This window comes from Coffea arabica, chromosome 3e (assembly GCF_036785885.1).
Source record: "Coffea arabica cultivar ET-39 chromosome 3e, Coffea Arabica ET-39 HiFi, whole genome shotgun sequence".
Classification (NCBI taxonomy): domain Eukaryota; kingdom Viridiplantae; phylum Streptophyta; class Magnoliopsida; order Gentianales; family Rubiaceae; genus Coffea; species Coffea arabica.
In genome coordinates, this window is record NC_092315.1 from 14071703 (window position 1) to 14093799 (window position 22097).

At 36.2% G+C, this 22097-nt stretch overlaps 1 protein-coding gene, 1 long non-coding RNA gene and 1 pseudogene across 8 annotated transcripts; 1 reads left to right on the plus strand and 2 right to left on the minus strand.

Annotated features, from left to right (window-relative positions):
- Nucleotides 1-2346: 2346 nt before the first annotated feature.
- Nucleotides 2347-4224, minus strand: LOC140004603 (UDP-glycosyltransferase 73C5-like; annotated as a pseudogene).
- Nucleotides 4225-8577: 4353 nt separating this feature from the next.
- LOC140003993 (importin beta-like SAD2) lies at nt 8578-19819 on the minus strand. Of its 4 annotated transcripts, none has more exons than XM_072044685.1 (23): nt 19343-19819; nt 18912-19047; nt 18632-18719; nt 17646-17795; nt 17321-17371; nt 16380-16542; nt 15565-15749; nt 15271-15444; nt 14856-15001; nt 14633-14756; nt 14350-14530; nt 13577-13736; nt 13453-13494; nt 13247-13365; nt 12970-13168; nt 12246-12377; nt 11756-11859; nt 11476-11655; nt 10689-10828; nt 10442-10581; nt 10144-10301; nt 9517-9643; nt 8578-9424 (listed from the first exon to the last, which is right to left on the minus strand). In XM_072044685.1, exons 1-23 carry the CDS (start codon nt 19430-19432, stop codon nt 9258-9260), a joined length of 3156 nt encoding a protein of 1051 aa, XP_071900786.1. In that variant the 5' UTR covers nt 19433-19819; the 3' UTR covers nt 8578-9257. The 4 variants fall into 4 exon arrangements, with proteins under 4 accessions (XP_071900786.1, XP_071900789.1, XP_071900788.1 ...); XM_072044688.1 differs by having other exon boundaries at nt 18632-18746; nt 19343-19685; XM_072044687.1 differs by lacking the exon at nt 17321-17371 and having other exon boundaries at nt 19343-19814.
- Nucleotides 19820-20749: 930 nt separating this feature from the next.
- Nucleotides 20750-22097, plus strand: LOC140038659 (uncharacterized). 4 transcript variants are annotated; one of them, XR_011842229.1, is made up of 3 exons: nt 20750-21102; nt 21258-21316; nt 21772-22097. It is a non-coding gene; the product is annotated as an uncharacterized lncRNA (long non-coding RNA). The 4 variants fall into 4 exon arrangements; XR_011842231.1 differs by having other exon boundaries at nt 20750-21061; XR_011842232.1 differs by lacking the exon at nt 21258-21316.

Here is a 22097-nt window from a genome sequence, read left to right on the forward strand (position 1 = left end):
ATTTTGGCCTTACATTTTCTTTTCAAAGAGAAGGGAGAGAAAGAAATAAGGTCAAGATCAAAGTTAATTTTGGATGTTGGATGCATATCCCTATGATTTTAATAATTTCTTTTTTTTAAGTTAAACACGTGATTACATTCCAATAAAAATTGAAAAAAATTGATTAATTGTCTTAAACGTACTGCAAATTTAAAACACTAGGGACCAAATTTGCTTTGATCAAAACTTTAGAGACTAAAATCGCGCCTGTGTCAAACTTTGGCAGCGAAAACTTTATTTTGCCCCAATGGTTCATTCATTCCTAAGATATTGTATTAGTATAAGTGTTGATGCAATGTGTAAGAGATTAGTAGGATTTTCGTTACTGCAACTCTGCAAGCTGCCATAACTATAAACACAAAAAGCCATTTTATGATTCGGACCCTTTAATTCAGATATCCAAATATCTCCATTATGTGGATCGAATCAATCTGAGATGAGTATCCAATTTTAATTTTCTTAAAAAAAGATAAAATGAAATTTAAGTGTATTAGAATTTCAAAAATATCGGGTATGTGATATGTTGTACTAACATATGAGTTTTTGGTCCAAATTATAAGTGATGTGTTGTAGTAACTATCATTATTCTCTTCTTTTACTCCAATTCAAACCAATAAGATTCAATAATTCATTTACATTTTTTTTATCTACAAATTATACGACAATATGTTTAAAACTTAACACCATATACTAAGAAAGCGCATTTTGAAAGAGAAAATAAATATAAAAATAAGAAATAACAGACAAGACTATTTTAAATTAGTGGATTTAATGTGTAAAAAAACTTTAAAATAGAAAAATGCAATGTGAATCAAATCAAATATCCACAGATAAAAAAACATCCGAACCCAATCCATATAACTTCTTGATCTGGATGTGATTCGATTCGCATATGATCTGACATCGAATATCTGCTAATTTAGATCGGACGCAAATCGGATCACCTAATTTGTCAAATTACCAGATCAAGATGTATACCCCTACTAAAAACTTCAGCATTAAAACTATAATCGAGTACATACTGTAACCTTAAAACTTTAAATTTTGTGCAGAAAATTTAACACCCACGCACCTTATAGAATAGAAAAACCCTACCTACTAACATGTACAAGGTATAACCTAAAAATGAAATATGCAACCCTGTTAACACCTGCTATTAACACCTGCTATTAACACGGCTGCATCTCTCTCTCTCACACACACACACACACACAATATTGGACGAGGTATTCATATGGCAAAATTATTGAATACGCTTTTCACATCATGCAAAATTTTACAAGGGTGTATCTATGACAATTGCGAAATAGAAAAAGAGCAGTAGTATTTGAGATTGTCATTTTGCAACAATTTTTTAAAATCATCATGAAAAACGTGAAAGGAGTAACAATCTTTGAAAGTTTCCAATTTTCATGTTTTCTTTTTGCTGCGTTCCAATTTTCAGTTCTGGGCATCGCTAGCAAGCTTAAAACTAGGGTTGGATTGCAAATAGTATTTACTTTTGTTAAATTGATCAGAGAGTACTTGTACTACAGTCCCAGACTGTGTGCCAAGAAGCTGAGATTAACAATTGCAAATACCGTTTTATGTAACGCCACTCATGCCACTGAAAGGAATCCTTATACTATGAAATTGACTTTTTTTTTTTAACATAAAAGAGGTGGAATTTAAAAAACAAAAAGTTATTTATATTGTTGAAGGGCTAGTCAAGATGCTTATTTGATTCTACTCGCTTATGGCAAATGAATTTTTTGGATGTTTGTCTAAAACTTTACTATAGTTTACTGTAGAATTTGTAAGAAAATTTTTTTAAGATAGATGTTTTTTTAATGTTTTAGGTATTTTGAAGTATGCATTTTAAAAATTTTGACAAGTTTTTTAAGATTACTATAGTTAAAGTTATTAAAAATTTGTAGGAGACAAACTTGGTCAAAAACTTCTTTTCCAATTAGGGAACTTCTTAACCACAGCAAATAAGTTGCTTATTAACTCAATTGGAACTTTTCCTAGGTAATCTGCTAAGATAGAAGGGCATGTCCTGATATGAATCGCAAGATGCTTTGTTGAAAAGGATAATTAAAAAAAAAAAAAAACTACAAGATCATCCCAGACTTAAAATTATATTTTCGTATAATAATAATATGTAACGATACAAGCAGTGATTCAAATGTATGACGCTAGAAGATATATGTTTCCTCTCTAAGCTGGATCCGCCAACAAAAACCCATAAGCTGGCCGCCCCAACAAAAACCCACTCTGGATCCCAAAAAAAAAAAAAATTATGGTTTCGTGGAGCAAATTTAGATAGAAACCGAATGCTTTACTTGTCATAGATAATCATACAGATAATAAATATTATTCAGGAAATCTTAGTCCACCAGCTTGCCTGCCTGTGTTTTCATTTTGCTACTTCCCTTAGCTTTGCTGTTCCAAGACATCTTGGATTAGCATTGTCATATTCTTGTGAGAAGAGCCGCCTTCTTCACTTGCCTTCTTGGCCTTCTCCCCAAGCTCTGTTGCTCTTCTTCTTCTCTCTTCTCCTTCCCTTCCATCTTCCATCAGTTCATCTAATGCTTTCTTGACATCTTCCCTCTTAACTAATATCCCTGCTTTGTCTTCCTCTCCCCACTTCACGGGCACTTCAACACCCACGCTCACTCCAATCTTGAGTACTTTTACAATCAGCTTCTCATTGTAAAACTGCTCAGCAAATTGCGGCCACGCCACCATTGGCACACCTGCTGATATCCCTTCCAGCGTCGAGTTCCACCCGCAATGGGTCAAGAATCCTCCAATTGCCTGGTGGGAAAGTATGAGCACTTGTGGTGCCCAACCCCTGATCAGGAGGCCTCTCTCTTTGGTCCTTTCTTCAAATCCACTTCCCGAAATCAGCTCCTCTAGTGCTTCTACTTGTCCGCCTCCTCCAATCGACCATATGAAAGGTCTCTTTGATGCTTCTAGACCAAATGCAAGCTCCATCATTTGCAGAGGCGCCAGGCGAGACAAGCTTCCGAAACTTGCATAAACCACTGATCTCGGCTTACGTGAATTCAGCCAATTCAAGCAATGTTCTTGATCTATTGAAACCTTGTTTCCCCTCTCGGCCTTGTCTGAGTTATCCCTGTTGCACAATGACACGGGGCCTATGCACCAGACTTTCTTCCCCTTGGCCTTTCGATACTCTTTCACGTACTCGGGTTCCAGCTCCTCAAAACTATTAATCACCACACCATATGATGTTTCCTCGGCTTCTCTGATTTGGTCGGTAACATCTTTCAATGCAGATGAGTTCGCGTTGGTGGCACCTGATGTCTGAGCTTTAGTAACTTCAATCCGGTCCGGCAGGCCTGGCACCACAAAGTACTCTGTATCTGAGGTTATGTCGTCACGAATCCTGGAGACTAGGACGTTGTAAGAGCACAAGAGCGAAAAGCAACACGTTCCATGGAACACAAATCTTGGGATATCACACCTTTTAGCTATTTGTGTCGTCCAAGGTAAACCCATGTCGGAAATCAGGCAGCTTGGCTTGGGATTTACCTCTTTTAAAGATTGCTCCACTTCTTGCCGCAACAGGTTAAGTGCAACAAAGAAGTTGGCAGCCATGTTCAGCGAGGGAAGCATGTCAATATTTTCACAACCTTCTGGCAAGCCAGCTTCCACAGATGGAAAACGGATTTCGATGAGTTGGATTTGGAGCCCTGACTCTATTGCACTATTGCACTATTGATAGTTTTACTGAATCTTTGAGCATTGATGGGCGTGGTAATGATAGTTACAAGCACCTCACGCTGTGCCAGCAACTTGGCAATGTCGATCATGGGAATCATGTGGCCCGGGGCCATCAAAGGAAACAATGACGGAGCCAAGGGGGGCAGAGGGGGCCATGGCCCCCTAAGTTTTGAGAATTTTAATTCATAATATGTAAATATGTGTGTAAAATAAAATTGGTCCCCCCCAAATTTTTTCAATTTTAGTTTATATTATGAGAGTTGATATATATATATATATGAATTAGTCATCTTTGAATGGAATTTCAATTTTGGCCCCCCCAAAAAAAAATCCTGGCTCCGTCACTGAAAGGAAACAAGATAAAGTGAAGCTGGTTGTGGGATGCCATGGCTGAGAAAACAACAAAGGGAGAATACTCTTGGTATATTTGTGCCTCTTTCTAATGTTCTTCGTTTCGGCTATTAGGAAAAAAAAATGATTTAGCTTGCTTCCCATGGGCCTTGGCAGGGTAGATATTTTCCCATGTCATGTCTTTCCCAATTTTATGTGTTTGATAAAGAGGATGAGTGCTGTGGAAAACAGGTTCCCCATCTCTTTCTTTTTTCCAAGTTAGGTATCATTTTTTTTCTTGTTCAAACACCTGTTTAAGTCGATGACAAACCCCACATGGATGGATGGTGTCCAACTTGTTGCATATATCTTCTAGCGTGCACACCTTAACGAGACTGGAGCCACATCATCACATCACATCACAAATTTTATTGCTGTTAATTGCATGAGGTGAACCACGATTTGGGCTAATTTCTAAGAATATATATCCAAAAAAAAATCCGTCAAATGTATGTCTGACAAACACATTGTACAAAATTATATCTGCCGTGTCCAGTCAGCACGATAGGAAATTTTTTTTTTTTAATCGCTGCAAGCTACCGTGCTGTGCGCGGCAGACGTCATTTTAAAAAAACCATTTAATTTTTTTTTAAGTGTCGCCTGCTACCGTGCACAGCTACCGTGCTGACCGTGCACGGTAGCAGGCAGTCGATCAAAAAAAATAGCTACCGTGCTGCAACTGCATATGCCCGGACTTTCTCAGTCTCTTCTAAACTAAACCTTGGTGTGTTTTGCTAGTGGATTTATCAAGGGAAGTTCAACAAATACACAAGGCTGTACACCAGCTTTGCCATCTTCAGATTTAGCAGCAAATGAACACTGGTAGAATAGAGATCGTCAGACACTCTAGAAATTGACACCAATGAACTATGACAGAGTCAACCAAAGTCATAATATCAATCTGGAGCTTTTCATCTTCAAAATAAAATGTTCTACATCTCTGTCCGAAATTTGACATGAATATGTTTTAGTTAATCCATTTATTGGAAGTTAAAGTTACCACATAATGGCGTATTTGTCTAGAAAGATTTTACTTTGACATAAAATATTATTCAGAATATTTATCCAAAACTTGACTAAGAAAAATAGGCGGGACTTGATAATCGTTGCTTTCATGGCTCCATCAGCAACATCAAGTTGGCTTGAAATAATCCTACCCTTGACTTCCATAGATGGATATGATTCGGTCAAACTAGAGGATGAGTACAAAAACAATAGCAAAATAACTTAGAATGAAACCATGACATTATATCCACTAGCCTCCTATCCGTGGTCACCAGAGAGGGGCTTAAGTCCCTCCTTAAACTGTAGGTGAGAGTTCAAATCTTACCTGCAGCGAAAAAAATCTAAGGATTGTGCCAGAACATTCCTTTGATCTAGTTGGGTCTGTATAGCCACTAGCTCCCTACCATAGCCTCTTTAGGCTCCCCTCCCCCCTAGATTACGATAGAATAGGTTATACAAATGTATCGACAAAAAAAAAAAAAGAAAAAAAAGAAACCATGACATTATATCGAGGCACTTGGATGGTTAGTAGACTTAGTTTAGATGCCGAGTCATAAACAAATAATCAGACTAGATGACAACACAGGCACACTCCAGCATGATGGATGCAGAATTGTCAAAGAAACGAAGGCCAGTGATGAAATGCAGACCCGAGCCCTGCTTCTCCACCAAAAGAAAAACTACGAAAACCACAGTTTGAATATTTGGAAATGGAAAAGACATCATGAAAGCAACCATTATATTTGTCGATTCCTCACGTAAGTCTAAATTTGGTTGGTAACCAACTACTTGGCTTGGCCTACTCCGCGTTACTTGCCTGATTGCAAGTGCATGAAAATGATAGGTATGTCCAGTACTTCTGACCAATCCCCTGAAGCCGATGAATGGGTTTGCAACAAATGCAAGAACTACTTGAAAGAGATCATAGGATAATTCTTACTACTGATTGGGTCTATTCAGGAAAAGGGTAGGAGAAGGTCCACACAACGGATCTTTTGTCTCATACCCTGTGTCATTCTTTGTCCCACTTGTTATTATATTGCTAGTTCTCCTGTATAAACATCATGTTTTAACAGTTGCAACCGTAGCTATTTGTTTTGACCGACTACCTGCTACCGTGCTGACTGTGCACGGTAGCAGGCTCCATTTTTTTTATAAAAAAAAAAAAAAAAAAAAATTGCCCGCAGGCTGCCCGCTGCCGTGCACAACACGGAGCCTGTAGCGATTAAAAAAAATAAATTTCCTGTCGTGCTGACTGGGCACGACAGGTATAGTTTTGTACAAAGTGTTTTACAAACATATATTTGACAGACTTTTTTTTTTTGGGTATATTCTGAGAAATTAGCCCATGGTTTGAAACCATAAATTGCGAAATTAGCTTCTTTCTTTTTTATTTTTTGTCACAATGATAATATTTTTATAATCTAATATATCCTATTTTAAAATGAGATGGAGTCTTAAAAAACTGTATAATGGGTTAGCAAGTATATAGATCCAAATATATCAAAGAGGTGTTCTAACACCTTCTTTGAATTTTTTTTTCACTGTAAGTGAAATTCAAACCCTTGATCTAAAGCCCAAGAAAGGACTTAATCCCTTTTTGGTGACCACCAAAATTAGCTTCTTTCGGCATGTTGCAAAATTGATTTTAGTCTAGAGAAATGATTGTTTACACGAAAAGCCAGTAAAGCAGGGAGCAAAGAAAATTACAGATAAAGAGTGAATCTCTCAGAATTGATTTGTCATCAGTTGAAAATTGATCTTAGTCAGAAATTAGGACCATCATTGGAAACTTTTGACTAGTGACATATATATACAAGTTGCTGAAATCAGTTTGTTTTGTGCTATTTATTCTAGCCCATTTTTTGGTTCCCTTAATTTGGCTCTTCCATAAAACCCTTTCTATCCGTCATTCTTGAAAGGTAGTATATGTTTCAAGGTCCAAAAAAAAGTTTTTGGAACGCAAACTCACAAATTACAATACTATATCAATTGACCAATATTGTAAAACGATGGAATGAAGTTATACTTCTCAACACAGCCTTGGTTTTAAGAAATGTGAAGGGACATAAAATTTTTTGCTTTTTGCAATGGTAGAAATTGAACTGATTATTATAGACTACTTCCTTTAGGTTTGTGATGATAGCTGACAAATAGGATTGATTCCTTCCCCTTTTTCCAAATCTAATGTTTTAGCCTAACTAGATATGTGTCAGCTTTGAGAGTTCATGAAAATTAGATATTAGTGAAAACAAAATTTTCACAATAAATTAATAGAAGGCAACTTAAATATTGAGATAGTTCAGCACTTATTAATAGTTATCATCACTGTTAAAGTCTCTTTTATCTTCTTACGTCTATGGATATCTATTTCTTTAAAAAATAAATCAAAATACACAAGAAAATAAACCCACCAATTATCTTGCAAACCCAAAAAAAAAACAAATAGGGGAACCGAGAAAGGAAAATATAAAGTCAATTGATATATTTATCTTTAATTGCCCTAAAATAGTAGGTGTGGACATAAATACTCCATAAACTAAACAGAAATAAAGAAACAAAAACATAAAACTTAATGGCTAAACTAGAGGCTGGGTGGCCAAGCTGTTTTATAAATGGCGGACTAAAACTTTATGGTGACTTGTGACAATAATCCAGGTTAACTCTCAAAATTTTCAACCGTGGATCATTGATCTCTTAGATTTTTTTTTTTCATCATTTGGTCAAAAACGTCAACTTGTATTACGTAGAAGGAATATACATCAGAATCCAGCGCTGAGCAACTGCCCAGAAATTGCTCAAACTTTATCTGGAACCTCAAAAATTTGGATGGAAGGGCTTGATGCTCAAAGTTTTAGCTCATCAAATTTTTTCATCTGCGTATCAACGGAACTTGGAATTGATGATAAATCAGGCCATGAACCTGATGAGATGCCTGGGCCGCATCATTGCAACGACCAACTACCATAAACAGAAAATTGCTCACTGATGGTTTTGATCCTCTGTCCATGAATTTCTAAATCAAGTGTCCAGCTCGTAGAATCTGATTCAAATGCGAAAAAGGTAGTGAGAACTCACTCAGAATCCCCCGTCCCTAAATTATCCACTGCCCCATGTTTATACAGCTATTGCGTGTATTGATATATTGGTAACTCGAGCATCCCTACACTTGGCAGCTGCATAAACACGAGACAAACGGGACAAAATATAATTTCAAGACCGAGGATTCTTAGTGAGTTCAACTCGGGTACTTCTAGCAGCAAGTTTTAAAACAGCGGTAAGTTCTACCTTGAAGCTCGATCATACATCAAAATGTCAAAACCTGAGCCTCTGAACATTTGCAATCCAATGCGTACAAAAATTTCATCTAAAAGGAAAAACAAAAAATAGGACGCCTGCAAGAAAGATCACTACAGGAAAGACAAAATTGAGACTTCACTTCGATACAAATGTTAAAGAATACAGTTTTCTAAACCTATCAGGATCGCAAGCAAAATCTCCCGACAACCCACAAGATGACCAATGATGCAACATTATGTGAACTACACCGCCAAGCAAAAATTTATGCACTCTCAACAATAAGAAAAGAATGACATGGATATGAATAAGGATACATCTACTACCGACCTCTTCAGACCAACCGCAATACAACTAATATAACCTGTATGGACTTCACCCTCCTGCTACGCCGAACAGAGGGGTCACTAATCAAAATATATAATTTTTTTTTGGTCCATCCGTATAAAAATTCTACAACTACAAGACTCCCCCCTAAAGGATATAACCTGAGAAAAGGCGATATTCTTATATAGAACAGCCGATTCATCAGATAATGACTACCGCAAACCCACAGCTTCAGAGAAAAGGGGCAGCAGCATCACGAGTTCCGATTAAGCTCATCTTTGGAATGCAGACACTTGTTTGGACCAGAATATGGATTCATACTCTCACTGATCACCAAGACCAGTGAACCCAGAGAACTCTACAGCTTCCAACTCACTCTTGATTTTCTGGCACCATTATTGCATGATGACCAATGAACTCAGACGCCAAAACCATAATACCAGCAATCAGGGCTCTACAAAACGAAATCATGAGGCGCCCACTGCAGCTGAAGATGCTTTCTCCATTTTTTCCTTCTCAATTTCCACTCTTCGCTGCTCAGCATGCTGAGCAACACCATTGGCAAGGGCTTGAAAATGGAAATCAAGCGTCTGGGTCAGGTTCTGGAACCTCAAAGGATCAGATGCTTGCAAGGCTACATCAAAATTTTGGGTAGAGAAGAATGAACATGTTAGAGAGTTGTTCAATCTATATCAAGATCCATGTAAGAAGAAATTCTAATTTTACCTTTTATTGTATCGACAAAGAAGACAAAAGGATCTACGTCATCTATGGGTGACTGCAATTCTTCATCATCACTGAAATCATCATCTGAGTCATCCTCATCATCCTCAGTTGAGCGAAAAGCCTTGGCCTGCAAAGCAAATCTCTCAATCTATGATACAGAAACAACTCTACTACATTCTGCAGAACTTGGTACCACAAACTACCTTTAAAGTAGAACCATTTAAATACAGATTATGGGGATGAGAACACTAAATATTCTTTGTCAGCTCTTTCACAGCTGCTTTTTATTCTTATTGTAAACATTTTTACATTCTCACGAGATTTCCCAGGCACTCGGTAATTTATTGGATCTATCAAATCTTTTAACAATAGAGATGACCAGTATGGGTTGCAAGGCATCAGAACAAATTAGAATGCAATGCTTATCTTGCTTTCTTAATTCTTGATGTAAAACCTCGAAGGGAGGTGACATAACAGAAGTGAGAATTCTTTGATTCAGAAATTCAAAAATCATATTTGCATTAAAAGTGCAAGTACTGGCAAACAGAAAATTTTTAAATCAGCATGCAATCATTCCAATTTAGAACTTCTTGACATGCCAATCCAATAAGCCTAACAGAGTCTCACCTGAGCTGCCAACTTTTGAAGTTTAATGCTGTCAGCCTCATCTCCATCCTCATCATCAATTCCCATTTCCTTGTCAGATACATCACCATCATCATCCTCATCATCAGTTGGCAGGCCATCCATATCATCATTATCTTCAGCCGCCTCCTTTTCTGCTTCTGTGCACATTGAAAAGGTGGGAATGAAATGTAGTACTAAAATTTGACACCATCATACAGTAGTAACCAAAAAGATTAACTGTCACAAGAAAATCTTGCAGTAGCAATAGAAAAAAGGCAGAGTGCCCAGGATAACCAACCTGCCAATTGTTCCTTGTATGCAACTAGAAGTTCCAGAGTGGCTTTAAAAACACGCTCTAAAGCCTCTGCAGGGAACTGGTCATTGGGAAGAGAAAGCAATGATGTCATACCCAAGCAGCATACCTTCTTATCATGTTCCCTGCAACATCACACAAAACGCTATCTACAGCAGCCCGGCAAAAGGAAGGGAAAGAACAAGATGTACATTTTGAGTTTTTATGTACAGCTTTTTGAAACTAATACTACCTTTTAAAGTTAGCTCGCACTCCATTCTTTTTAGTTTGTTGCAACATTTGGAACCAAAGGGCAAAAATATCCGAAGCAACACCAAGCTTGTGCAGTATGCTTAGAGTCAATGAAGCATTGTAGTAAAGAGCATCAGCAATCTACAGCGCATAAAACAAAGTGCAGATCAATCTACAGTTGGTAAGATCCGACAAACAGATAAACATATACATTCACCAGTGCCCGCAAACAAAATGATGATAGAATAACAAACATGCACACGCTCACTTGATATTTATAAGCTTACTATGACACCTAACATCCATCCTTCACCTTCTACGAACACAAATCCTTTCCCAAAAGACTTGGGACTCTAACCCTGCAAAGAAGAGTTGCTAGAAGAAAGCACCCTCCAGGTCTTCTGAAGAACCAAAAAGTGCAACAATGAAAATTCCAAGAAAGCATGATGCATCCTATCATAATTCCAAAATAAGCTCTGATTTCTTTTTCATTACAAACAAAAAATAGCTGAACCATCCAACCAATGTCACACCCAACAACCCCAACTAACAAGAAATTTAGACGTGCAGACCTTACCAATATATTTCTTGCACACATTTTTTCAAACTGGTGAAATGTTCATGGAGGATTATGAAAGTAATAACAAATGTGTCTGATAAATAGTAATTAATCAGTTATAATCTTTTACCAGACCTGCTACTATAATAACAATGAGCAATGTATAAATCAGACCTCTTTTCAAACATCAGAGACAAAACCAAATGAAACACAAATAATAGATTCATACCACTTCAATCAAGAGGCACTTCAAATAAGGTTTCTCTGTTCGGCGCAGGCGCTCAACAGCAATTCTGATATATGGCTCAACCCAGTGATCTACCTGGCCCCTGCAGTTCTGAAACACCACTTGAATGAGCTTAGGTGCTGGCTCAATATCACCATCCTCTAAGTTTTTATCTGCCATGATCTGCACAATGAATGAACCAATGACACTTCCGAAGGACCTCATTGCTTACAATTAGCCAAATGCAGCTTTAACCAACTTGGGGTAGAAACATTCAACTCACAGATGAAATCATATGCCAAAGGCTCTGTTGGTAGTCTGGTTCTTTGCATGTGAGGAAATGTACTGTACTTCTAGACACATAGTTGTCTAGTGGAACCAATATATCTGCATAATGTTATGAAATGGGTGCAAGTAAGCTGCTGAAGAGACAAGACCATCAAAAAGATAAAAAGTAGATGTGAAACTCCTGAATATAAAATTTTCAACACAATGCACCCTCCAGAAATTAAACAAGGGAACGGAGTTCAATAGGCTCCTTCCATCAATTAATCAATCCAAGGTAGGAAAGTGAAGGTCTAGCAAAAAGCTTAACCCCTCTGATTTCTGTTTTTATATTATTCTTGAAGGTAATGAAAAAATCTTAATGTTTAGAGAAAAAGGGCTTAAAAAAGCCAACCGAAACTGGAAAGAAAAGAAAAACATACAGCATGGCGGCTTAAAAAAGTGCTCTTTTCTCCAATAAGATGAGATGAATAATTTATCATACATACTTGGAAAGAAATCAATGGCCCAGTCAGCAAGTGCTTCCATCATTAATGGCCAAAGACTCCACATATCCATGGATATTGTTGGCGAGAAAAAGGTCATGTATGACACAATCTCCAGTACCTCCTCAAAGACCTCTGCGAAAAAAGAGCAAAAAAGCTTATCAGTCACAAAGTCTTCCATAGAAGGAGAAGATGACTTATTAGTGAGCTAGCCAACAATAATTAGCACCAAAGATGACCAACATGAGACATTTCAAGATCAAACATCATAGATAATTGCATCTAAATGCTAATTTCACGTAGTTTAGATCAAAAGGACAGCAGCAATTAAAAAGTAACATATCATCTACAAATGATATAAAATGTGTCCCGTACTCTTTGTTTCTTAAATTATCTTCCTTTCCAGCTTTGTGCCTTTCTGCTGCCACAAACTCCGGCAGCTTGATAAATTTCAATGTGAATGCAGTTCATAACTAGGAATTTAGGGGAAAAAAAAAGAACTATATAGTTACTTCTTTGTAAGTTCTTTCCCTGTGCCAAGTATGTTAACACTTTAAATTCATGTCTCTAGAATTTAAGCACCAATAACTGGTTAATATTTGCTAACAGAAAACAATTCTAAGCATGACAATTCAGTCCACAGTACTTTTCCTGAATTTTCCTGGTCAACCACACAGCATATTGGCATGGAAATTTAGAACAAATACCCAAACAGAAGCACAAGTACCTTGTCCATCAGTTGTCAACATCCTACGCATAATTGGGAGTAAAGTTGGCTCAATCTGCACAAAAAGGTGAGGAAGGCTGCTGACAGACTCAAGAATTGTGCTTATGGCGCGAAGACAACCAACTGCAGCCAATGCACCAGGGTCATCAGCCTCATCATCTGCTTCAGCAGTATTCAAACACTTCCAAAAGGCAGCAGCCTGCAAAATTCAAGTGTGCTTTACAGAAATAAGATCACTGACCAATTAGTTTCACATACACAAGCAATCAAGTGTTACCAGATTCTGGCACAATCCAAGAGCATAAGGAGCCATCTCTTCTCCAAATTTGTCCACAATAGTCTCCAATGTAAATACAAGATCTTCATTTTCTACTTCATTCATAAGTTTGAAAAATTCTGTAAAAAAAGGATTTGTTGATAACGTGAAATATAATAGTAAAAATGACAGCTAAAGAAAGTAAATGTTATATATAGACCACATACCATCTAGTAATTGTGGAAGAATTGGTCGAATCTCATCCAAATCTGAACAAGAAGATAAATTATCTCCTCGCCAAGAAAATCAATACAAGACTTTTAAGAGAAATAGGAACTCAGAAAGTTTAACCTTTGCAGGCTTCAACAAAGGAACGCAAAGCAAAAACAGAATCAACACGAACAGGGAGCTCTGGATCACGCATTCCAGCAACAACACTGCGCAGAGCATTCCGGAAATTATTTGGGTCTGAGAAGTTAACATGAGCATATTGTCCAGCAACCCAAGCTGCCTAACATTCCAAACCATGAACAAAGCAATAAGTAAAGAGATCAAATAAACATGCATAACAACTCAAACTTACCTACAGACATAAGAAACAAACAAATAACAATGATTTTCCCCAAGAATTGTATTAATCGAACAAAAGTCTGGACCTCAAAACCTTCAGATTAGGTTTTTAGTGAAAAAATACATTAGAACTAAATATAGTAATGAAAATTACAGTTTCTCAAACTAGGTAAAATGACATACGCTCATAAAACGAGGAAAACATCAATACAACAGACATTTTTCACTACTAGGAAGCATTATAGAAAGCCAGACAGAAAAATTAGTTCTTTGTTTTTTTTTTGGGTCTAATACAAGCAACATAAATGAGGAAAGACATTGTACTAAAAAAAGATTGTACAGAATGGCCATATGGTCAATAAAAGGCCAAAAGAATAAAAACACACCTTAGCTCTAAGATGACCAGCAGGACTACTGAATTCAGGGAAAACATTAGTTCTTTTTTTTTTTTGGGTCTAATACAAGCAACATAAATGAGGAAAGACATTGTACTAAAAAAAGATTGTACAGAATGGCCATATGGTCAATAATGGGCCAAAAGAATAAAAACACACCTTAGCTCTAAGATGACCAGCAGGACTACTGAATTCAGGGAAAACATGCTGTACAAGCATGCGCTCAAGCTCCGACTTGTACGGTTCAGTTTGTTTAAGCCTATCACATAGAGCTCCAATAGCAAGAAGGGCACCATCTTTCTGCCTAAAGGGCTTGTATTCTGGGACAGCCTCATTATATCTAGAATAACAAGATAATGAAACAAGAATACAAAATAAGCTACATTATGTCATCTTACAATTCAAGGAATACAAAATAACGTCCACCAAGCAGACAGTGTACCTATTAAAAATCTCCACAATAAAGAGAATAAACTTCTGAAGGTTCTCTTTACCACGCTTCCTCACCAACTCGCTCACAAAATCCATTGCAGCAGTTCTAGGACTATATAAATCCTCAATTATGTCTAGCAAAGAATAGAGAAAAATTATGTATTCACCAAAGCTCAGATGCAAAGCCACAAATACCAGCACTAACGGAGTCAGACCCAATTCCAATCACTTACCATAACCCTTTCTCACATACTCATGTGGGTCTTCATCCCAAAGCTTTTGATCAGCATCACTGAAGCACATGAGTGGAAAAATAATCTCAAATAGAACCACATCCAGCCTTGGTTGGAGAAGGTTATACATATTACTCCTTGAAATACTGCAAAATTTCAATAAAAAAATCATGAACCAGAAAGGGGCAGACTGAATAGTTAAATCCTCAAACTTCCAATTATTGAAACTGACTTAAAGTTATAGGTACAAGCTATCAAGACTTAATAGCTTCCTTTACATTTCCACAACAAAAATAAATGAAATGTAAAGTCCATAAAAGAAAAGAAGTAGAACAATATAACCAAGTGATTCACACTGCACCACAAAAACAGTATCTAATAAGTGGAGAATGAGTCAGAAGTGCATTACACCAACCTGTTGCTCAAGTATTGCAAAATAAGATTTATCACTCGGTCAGGCAAATAGCCTCCAACACGAATAACATTCAACAGATTTAGATGGCACTCCAAAATTTTTCCTGCATAATTCTTCTGAAACATTTGGGCAAATACTTTGTTATCAGGATTCTGAAGTTTCAAGTCCCCAAACCTACAACAGGGAAAGGCCCCAAATACATTTTAAAAAGAAATAAAAAGAAAACAAAAAGGAGTTAAAAAATAATGATACAAGGTGATAACTGATAAAACAAGAGCAATGCTATCAACCAACCGCGTGTAAAGTCGATTCAGTATGTGAACTGTCCACTTCTTCACTTTCCACCATCCCCATGATTTCCGCACCTCTGGATCAACAGGCTGCCCTTCTAATGGGACAGGTCTCTCTAATATATTTAGAAATAGAACCATCCAGGCATTGAACACATTTGGATCAAATAATTGTTTGGGAATCTCCAACTGTAACAACAAAAGTACCAAGATAAGTTTATCACAAGAAAAAATTTTACTCACAAAAATTTGAGCTCTGCTGCTTTGGATGATAATCACTTTGGTCCAAGCTTGAGAATTTAATTATTCCTTAGTAGTTAAAGCAACTCTACAATTATGAGAAAAACCACTGAAATAATCCAGGCAGATGAATCCTAAAATCAGAACTATTCCTAAATGAGCAGATATTGAAGAATACAGAAGCACACTTCATGAAACCTAATCTGTTGAACATACAGACATAGAGGCATGACACATAAAGGTACATTAATACATTTCCAACATCTAGTCATACTGCATAATCAACAAAAGTAAAAGGATACAAAATGAAATAAAAACACAAACATTTGGTATAGTCAAAATGTAAAACAAGGGGAGGATTTGTCTTTGGAAGAGCTATTAGCATTAAAAAATGGCCGTTCATGAATCTTGCTTTCTAAAACAACTGCAGGTATGGTGACCTTTAACCAATCACAAGACAGAGTTGGTCTAACTATTTGATGAGAGGCAAAAAGGCCTTCATACGTAAGGCATTTTGTCCATCTGCTAGATGAAAGAGCAACCAATGTCAAGCTATGAAATTTTAGTAACATAACATACATATATACAGGACCAAAATATTTTGCAGATAAGCTTGATCAAATCTGCTACTTCAATTGAAGGATTTGTAATCTGAACAAGTCTGTTGAAGATATTGAGGAGAGGAGGAAATGTTTCATCAACGATGTGGTAAACTGGTGTTCTCTCTTCATCTGATTTAAACCTGTAAACAACAAACAGGAACTATGTAAATTTTTTCATACTTGTTGAGATAAGAGAGACAGTACCACATTTTGAAAGTTAAGCATCTAATTGAACCATTGTTGTAGTAACAGTCACGTTCAAAAAATAAAAAAGATAAAAGTTTTGTCGTCTTGTAAACTTCAATTTTGCAAAACAAGATCAATCCTACACTCCACATACGCAACCCAACTACTCGCGATGTAATGCTGTAATTTAGCTCTGAAAATGGGTAGATTACGCAACCCAACTAGTCGCGATGTAATGCTGTAATTCAGCTCTGAAAATGGGTAGAGTACCATGTTAAACCATCCACATATTGGTGCTCCCAATTTAGGTCTCCAAGCTATTTCAGTTAAAACTTCAAGCCATGATATGTTTCACTACCCTCAGTGCATCCTCTAATCCCTTCTATTGGGATCACTGGTTGTCAATTTCCATTTAGACATACCTGTCGAAAGGTTCCCACCCCCAAACAAAACTTCATACAGGACGACAAAATTGGCAAAATTACTACCTTTATTTGCATTCCATGTAAACATGATGCTCTTTGTAAACATCAGATAGCCAAAGGGCATTAGAAATCACAAGTTCCTTCACATATGCCGGATAAGATCTACACAAACAATTGCTATTTTTTGAAGTCTTTTCTTGTGGTTGGTATGAAAATGCATTAAAGATTAAGAAATCATGTGTACACCAACAAACTACAGACATGCATGCCATTCCCCCTCCCCTCACGAACAGATATGTGCATGTACCTATACACGTTATATCCCCTTTTGTGTTGAGAAAGATTATTCCATGAAGACCTGAGTGTACAAAGTGAAACCAATAGAGAAGTAATTAGGAAGTTCAGCCAGTTATCTAACAGAATTTGAACTAAGGAAAATGCCCTATAATGCATGTTCCATATGGTCTTCCAGCAACATTATACTATGATACATTCCCATATTTCAATAGACAGACTTCCCCAAAATCAATAGATAGACAGACACAAAAAGACATTCCAAAAAGGATGATCCACAGAAATAAGCAAAAACATAAGCTGTAGATGAATGATATTTTTTTTAAGTCCAGACTTACTCGTATTTCCTAGCAAGGATCCTTAGCACGAATAAAGCACCAAAAACTTGCTGATCCTGCAAATTGAGTTTCACCCAATGCAATAAGGCTGGCCATTGCTCTGGGTAATCAGCATGTATTATTGTCTTCAGGCACTCACCCAGCTGTACTCTATTTATTTTTAGAGGGGGAGAGAGAGAGAGAGAGAGAGAGAGAGAGGCAGAGTTAAGTTAGAGGAAAGTTATTTTCCAATTTCAAAGATGATTTCAAGAACTGGGATAATCTAGGTTGGAAAAAGCCTATTAGGCTTGCTTACATAAGAACAGGAAAAAAAAAAGAAGTAATTTGGTTTTACATGTATGTACTAATAATGACATCATCAGCCATCTCACCAATCAGCTTAACTCAACCCCATTTTTAAATAAGCAAGACTGTATAGGAAAGGACTGTAGCCGAAATATGGTTAAAAAAAATTTGTGTGATTGTTTCTAGTCCCATCACCACGAAAAAATTATATAGCAAAAACTAAACAGCCTACATCATGAACCTTTACAAGCACAATTTACTAACACTATAATTGCAAGACGGACACTGGTCTGAGTGAAGTTAACCATGAATTTATCATGTCACTTCAACAATACAATTTTTGTAGAAACATTTTGTTTGTAGCAATTGTTGTAATTTTCTCACTTACAGGTGTTTTCCTAGTAACAAGACAACTAAGGACAGAACACTCCCAATATTTCTTGAATAAATTCAGAAAAATAAAAAAATGCTAACCAACTCAACAAAATTATGATTCTTTCATCCAACCTTCATGGTACCTCTTCTTTCTTATTCTTTTCATCCTTATTCAAACACAACCAATACCAAGAAAATGCACTACTATGACCCCTTTCAAAAAAAAAAACTTAGCTATAACTCAATCTGCGATCATATGGGCACCCTATAAAGAGGATCAGAGTATCTAGTGCATAAGTGCTGCACCTAAACACATGAATGCTTACCTTAACAACTGGGGAACTTGAGCAATGAAATTCAGAATATTCTGCCTCACCACATCCTTATCACTTGGCAAGATCTTCGATTGCTCACCTACATATTTTCTCAACTTTTTCATCTCTAAATTGCACCATACACATACAATCCAAGTATAAGGAATACCACACCACAAAAAGTATCTCATGATTAAACATAAAAGACTCAAATTTACAAACATCCGCACTTGCAAGTATAAATAGACCAGCACAAGGCAAATCAGATACTAATAAACCCCGTGTTACTTACCAGGGTCATGTGGGGCCCAGTTTCTCGCTATGAAATTTTTAAAATGAATACTTGCCACTTGTCTTACTGCCATATCGCAGTTTCCATCTACTATAATCTGCAACAGCCTCACTAAATGCTGAGGCGTGTACTGAAACTGAAACAACATTTCCGAAACACGAATTAAAACACAAAAACAAATTCATACACATAAAACCAGGACTCTAACTACAGCTAAATGCTAGAAAACACGATTCCAACACAACTATTCATCACATAAAATTCTAGAGAAAAAACCAATTAAAATGTGGTAACAAGAATAGCAGAAATTATCAACGTCTAATCCAATTCCGCGAAATTATAAGCATTAAATCCATCGAAGGGAGAATCAGATTAAAAAACGAACAATTCAATCATGATTCCAAAAAAAAAGCAGCTAATTAATAAATTACTTGATTCAAGCTCTCCTCAGCAGCTTTACGTTCATCAGGATTGGGACTAAGCGCACCACGGAGAATTATAGCCAAATTCTGAAGATCCATTTCCCTCGAGAAACCAAAATGATTATTACTGATACAAGTGTCGAAAATATATCCAAAAATTTTATTTCGTATATACTGATGACGACGATGATCGAGGTGGTAACTGCTAAACCCTAGAAAATGAGATTCCAATCTTGAAGCTGCTGATTTTCTAGGGTTTAGATTGAGAGAGTTGCGCAGAAAGACAGCAGCGATGTGCGTGCGCGTGCGCGTGCGCGTGCGTATGTGTGTTTTGTGCGTGAAAGAGTATTTAAATCATTAGGGTTTAGTACTCAAGTATAGTTTCAGATAGGAAAAAAGTGGAGACTGGAGACAGTCGAAAGTAGGAAGTAGAGAGGGAGCTAGTGGTGGATTAGCTAATTGTATTGTACTGTTGTATTGTATTGTACTGTACTGTAGCATCATATTGTATGGTATTTGTATTGTAATATTTCTTTTAGTTAACTTTCATGAGTTTGAGATTTGGCGTGATTTTTTATATTTTCTATTTGGGAAATAGTGATTAAAGTTGAGATTTCGTGGTTATTTTCGGGACTTTTTAGAAAAATATTTATTATTGTAATATTGTTAATCATTGTGTATGTGCGAAAAAATGTGATTTAAGAATGTTATTTGAGTTTTGAGGTTTCATTTTTTATGAAATATTAGTTAAAGTTGGGATTGCCTGGTTAATTTCAGGGTGGGATGATTTTAGAAAAATATTCAGTATTGTAATATTTTTAATTAATGTGCTTGTGTGAGGGAAAAAGATTTTTTTAATTTTTTTTTCAATTTGAAAAAACAAAGTTGGAATCTGTATTGAAAGGTGCTAGCAGGTTAGTATAACTACAGATTTACAAAAATCTGGTCAAAAAATTATTGATCCAAGGTATAAAATTGTTCTTATTCATCATGCTTTTTTAGTTATTTATGGTGAGAATGAAACTCCTAGGTTTATTGCTGAGATTAAAGAGCTTATTTATGAACTTTACTATGAATATGTTGATGCTTACATCTCATCCCATGCTAAAAAACTAACAAGACAGCTAGTAAAATGGAAACATAAGGAAATTTATAGTTCTTCTATTGAGGAGAATGTTAAGAAACTTGGAATCAATATTCTTACCGATAAGGAAAAATTTTAGATGCATGTTAGTGAAATTAACAAGTCTCCGTTAAAAAATCAAATTTAGATGTTTTATCAACGTAAGTAGATAAAGTGGCAACTCGATTCAACCAAATCCTTCGTAGTCCTCCCACATGCCGCACACGTGGGTCCCTCCCTTTTATTTAAAAAGCCTTATGTTCTTCACATGATGCGATGTGATTTCAATATCTCTTTAAAAAACTAGGGCAAGCACAAAACACCTCTTGATACCTCTACCACTCTCCCTCTCCTATATTTTTCTCTCTCCAAATCTCCAAACTCTCATCACATCCTTCCTTTCTCTTTCCCATTTCGTGTTCCTTTTTTTTTAATTCCAAATTCTTCTCTTTCTTCTCGTTCTTTCCTTCAATTGCTAACATATTTCCTTAGAATCTCTTGAAACTTCAAAACCTACAGATGATTGAAGAACCACCACAAGTGCACATTTGTAGGTGGAAAATGTACTTCTTGTGAAGTGGTGGAGTCTCATTACTTGATTTAAGGTCATCATCGAATCTGGTTTTGTTTCTTTTAACGTTTACCGGTGATTTTTCCTTTCCCCTTGATTTTTATTTTTCTTGCTAGCTTGCAAAGATCACCAGATTTCAATTTCCACTTAAATGTTACCAGTAGTATATGTGTTCCAAACATTTGTACTTATAATGTTTCATTATCCCTCTTACGAGAGTAATCTTGCAGCAATCTTTGAACAATTTTGCAAAGGGGGGCTTCCAAATTAGCTGTTTTGTTCTTCTAGAGTGAGTACGATTTGGATATTTTGTACTAATTTTAGGGTTTCTTTTATATAAAGTCTCTTTTTCCCATATGGATTAAGTTTCACTATTCGTAAATGTTGGAGCCATTTTCTCATTTGACTTCACCATTGATTAGATTTGGTAATGTTGCAATTAAGGAGGCTTTTAAAGATGTTAACTCCAACTTCACTTGCTTTGTAAGGACGAAACTTTTTATTAAGATGCAGAGTTCAAATTACAGTGGAATGGTTAGGATGGTTGGAGGTGGTTTTTTGTAGTTGTTTTTCCAAAGATTTCTTTTTAGACATTTTTCACTCTCCTATTATATTATTTTATATGCTAAGAAAATCTTTGGGGGAAAAAAGAAGATAGATTTTCCTTGGTACTTTAATCCTTAAAACGGAGAATATAACCCTTATTTAATTGCTGAAAAGGTTGTCTGTTCATCTTACTTTCAGGATCATGGTGGTACACTTACTTCCATCGTTGAAGACTTGACCTTACTTGGTTTCATTTCCAGTGAGGTTTCTTCTCCTTCATTTTTCTTTTTGAAAAATTTTTATTTTCCAAAAGTTAGATTTAATCTTAATGAATTTATTGCTTTTTTTATTTAAATCAGATGAGAGGAGCTTTGTGTAAGACATTTTTTATCATTTTGCTATTGCAATAGTTATTGAAAAATGCAGAGCCAAGGTACATTCATGTAAAAAAATGAATATTCTGGAGTATTTTTAAAGTGAGACTCATTTTAGCTAATGAATACTTATTAGCGGGTTTACAATTT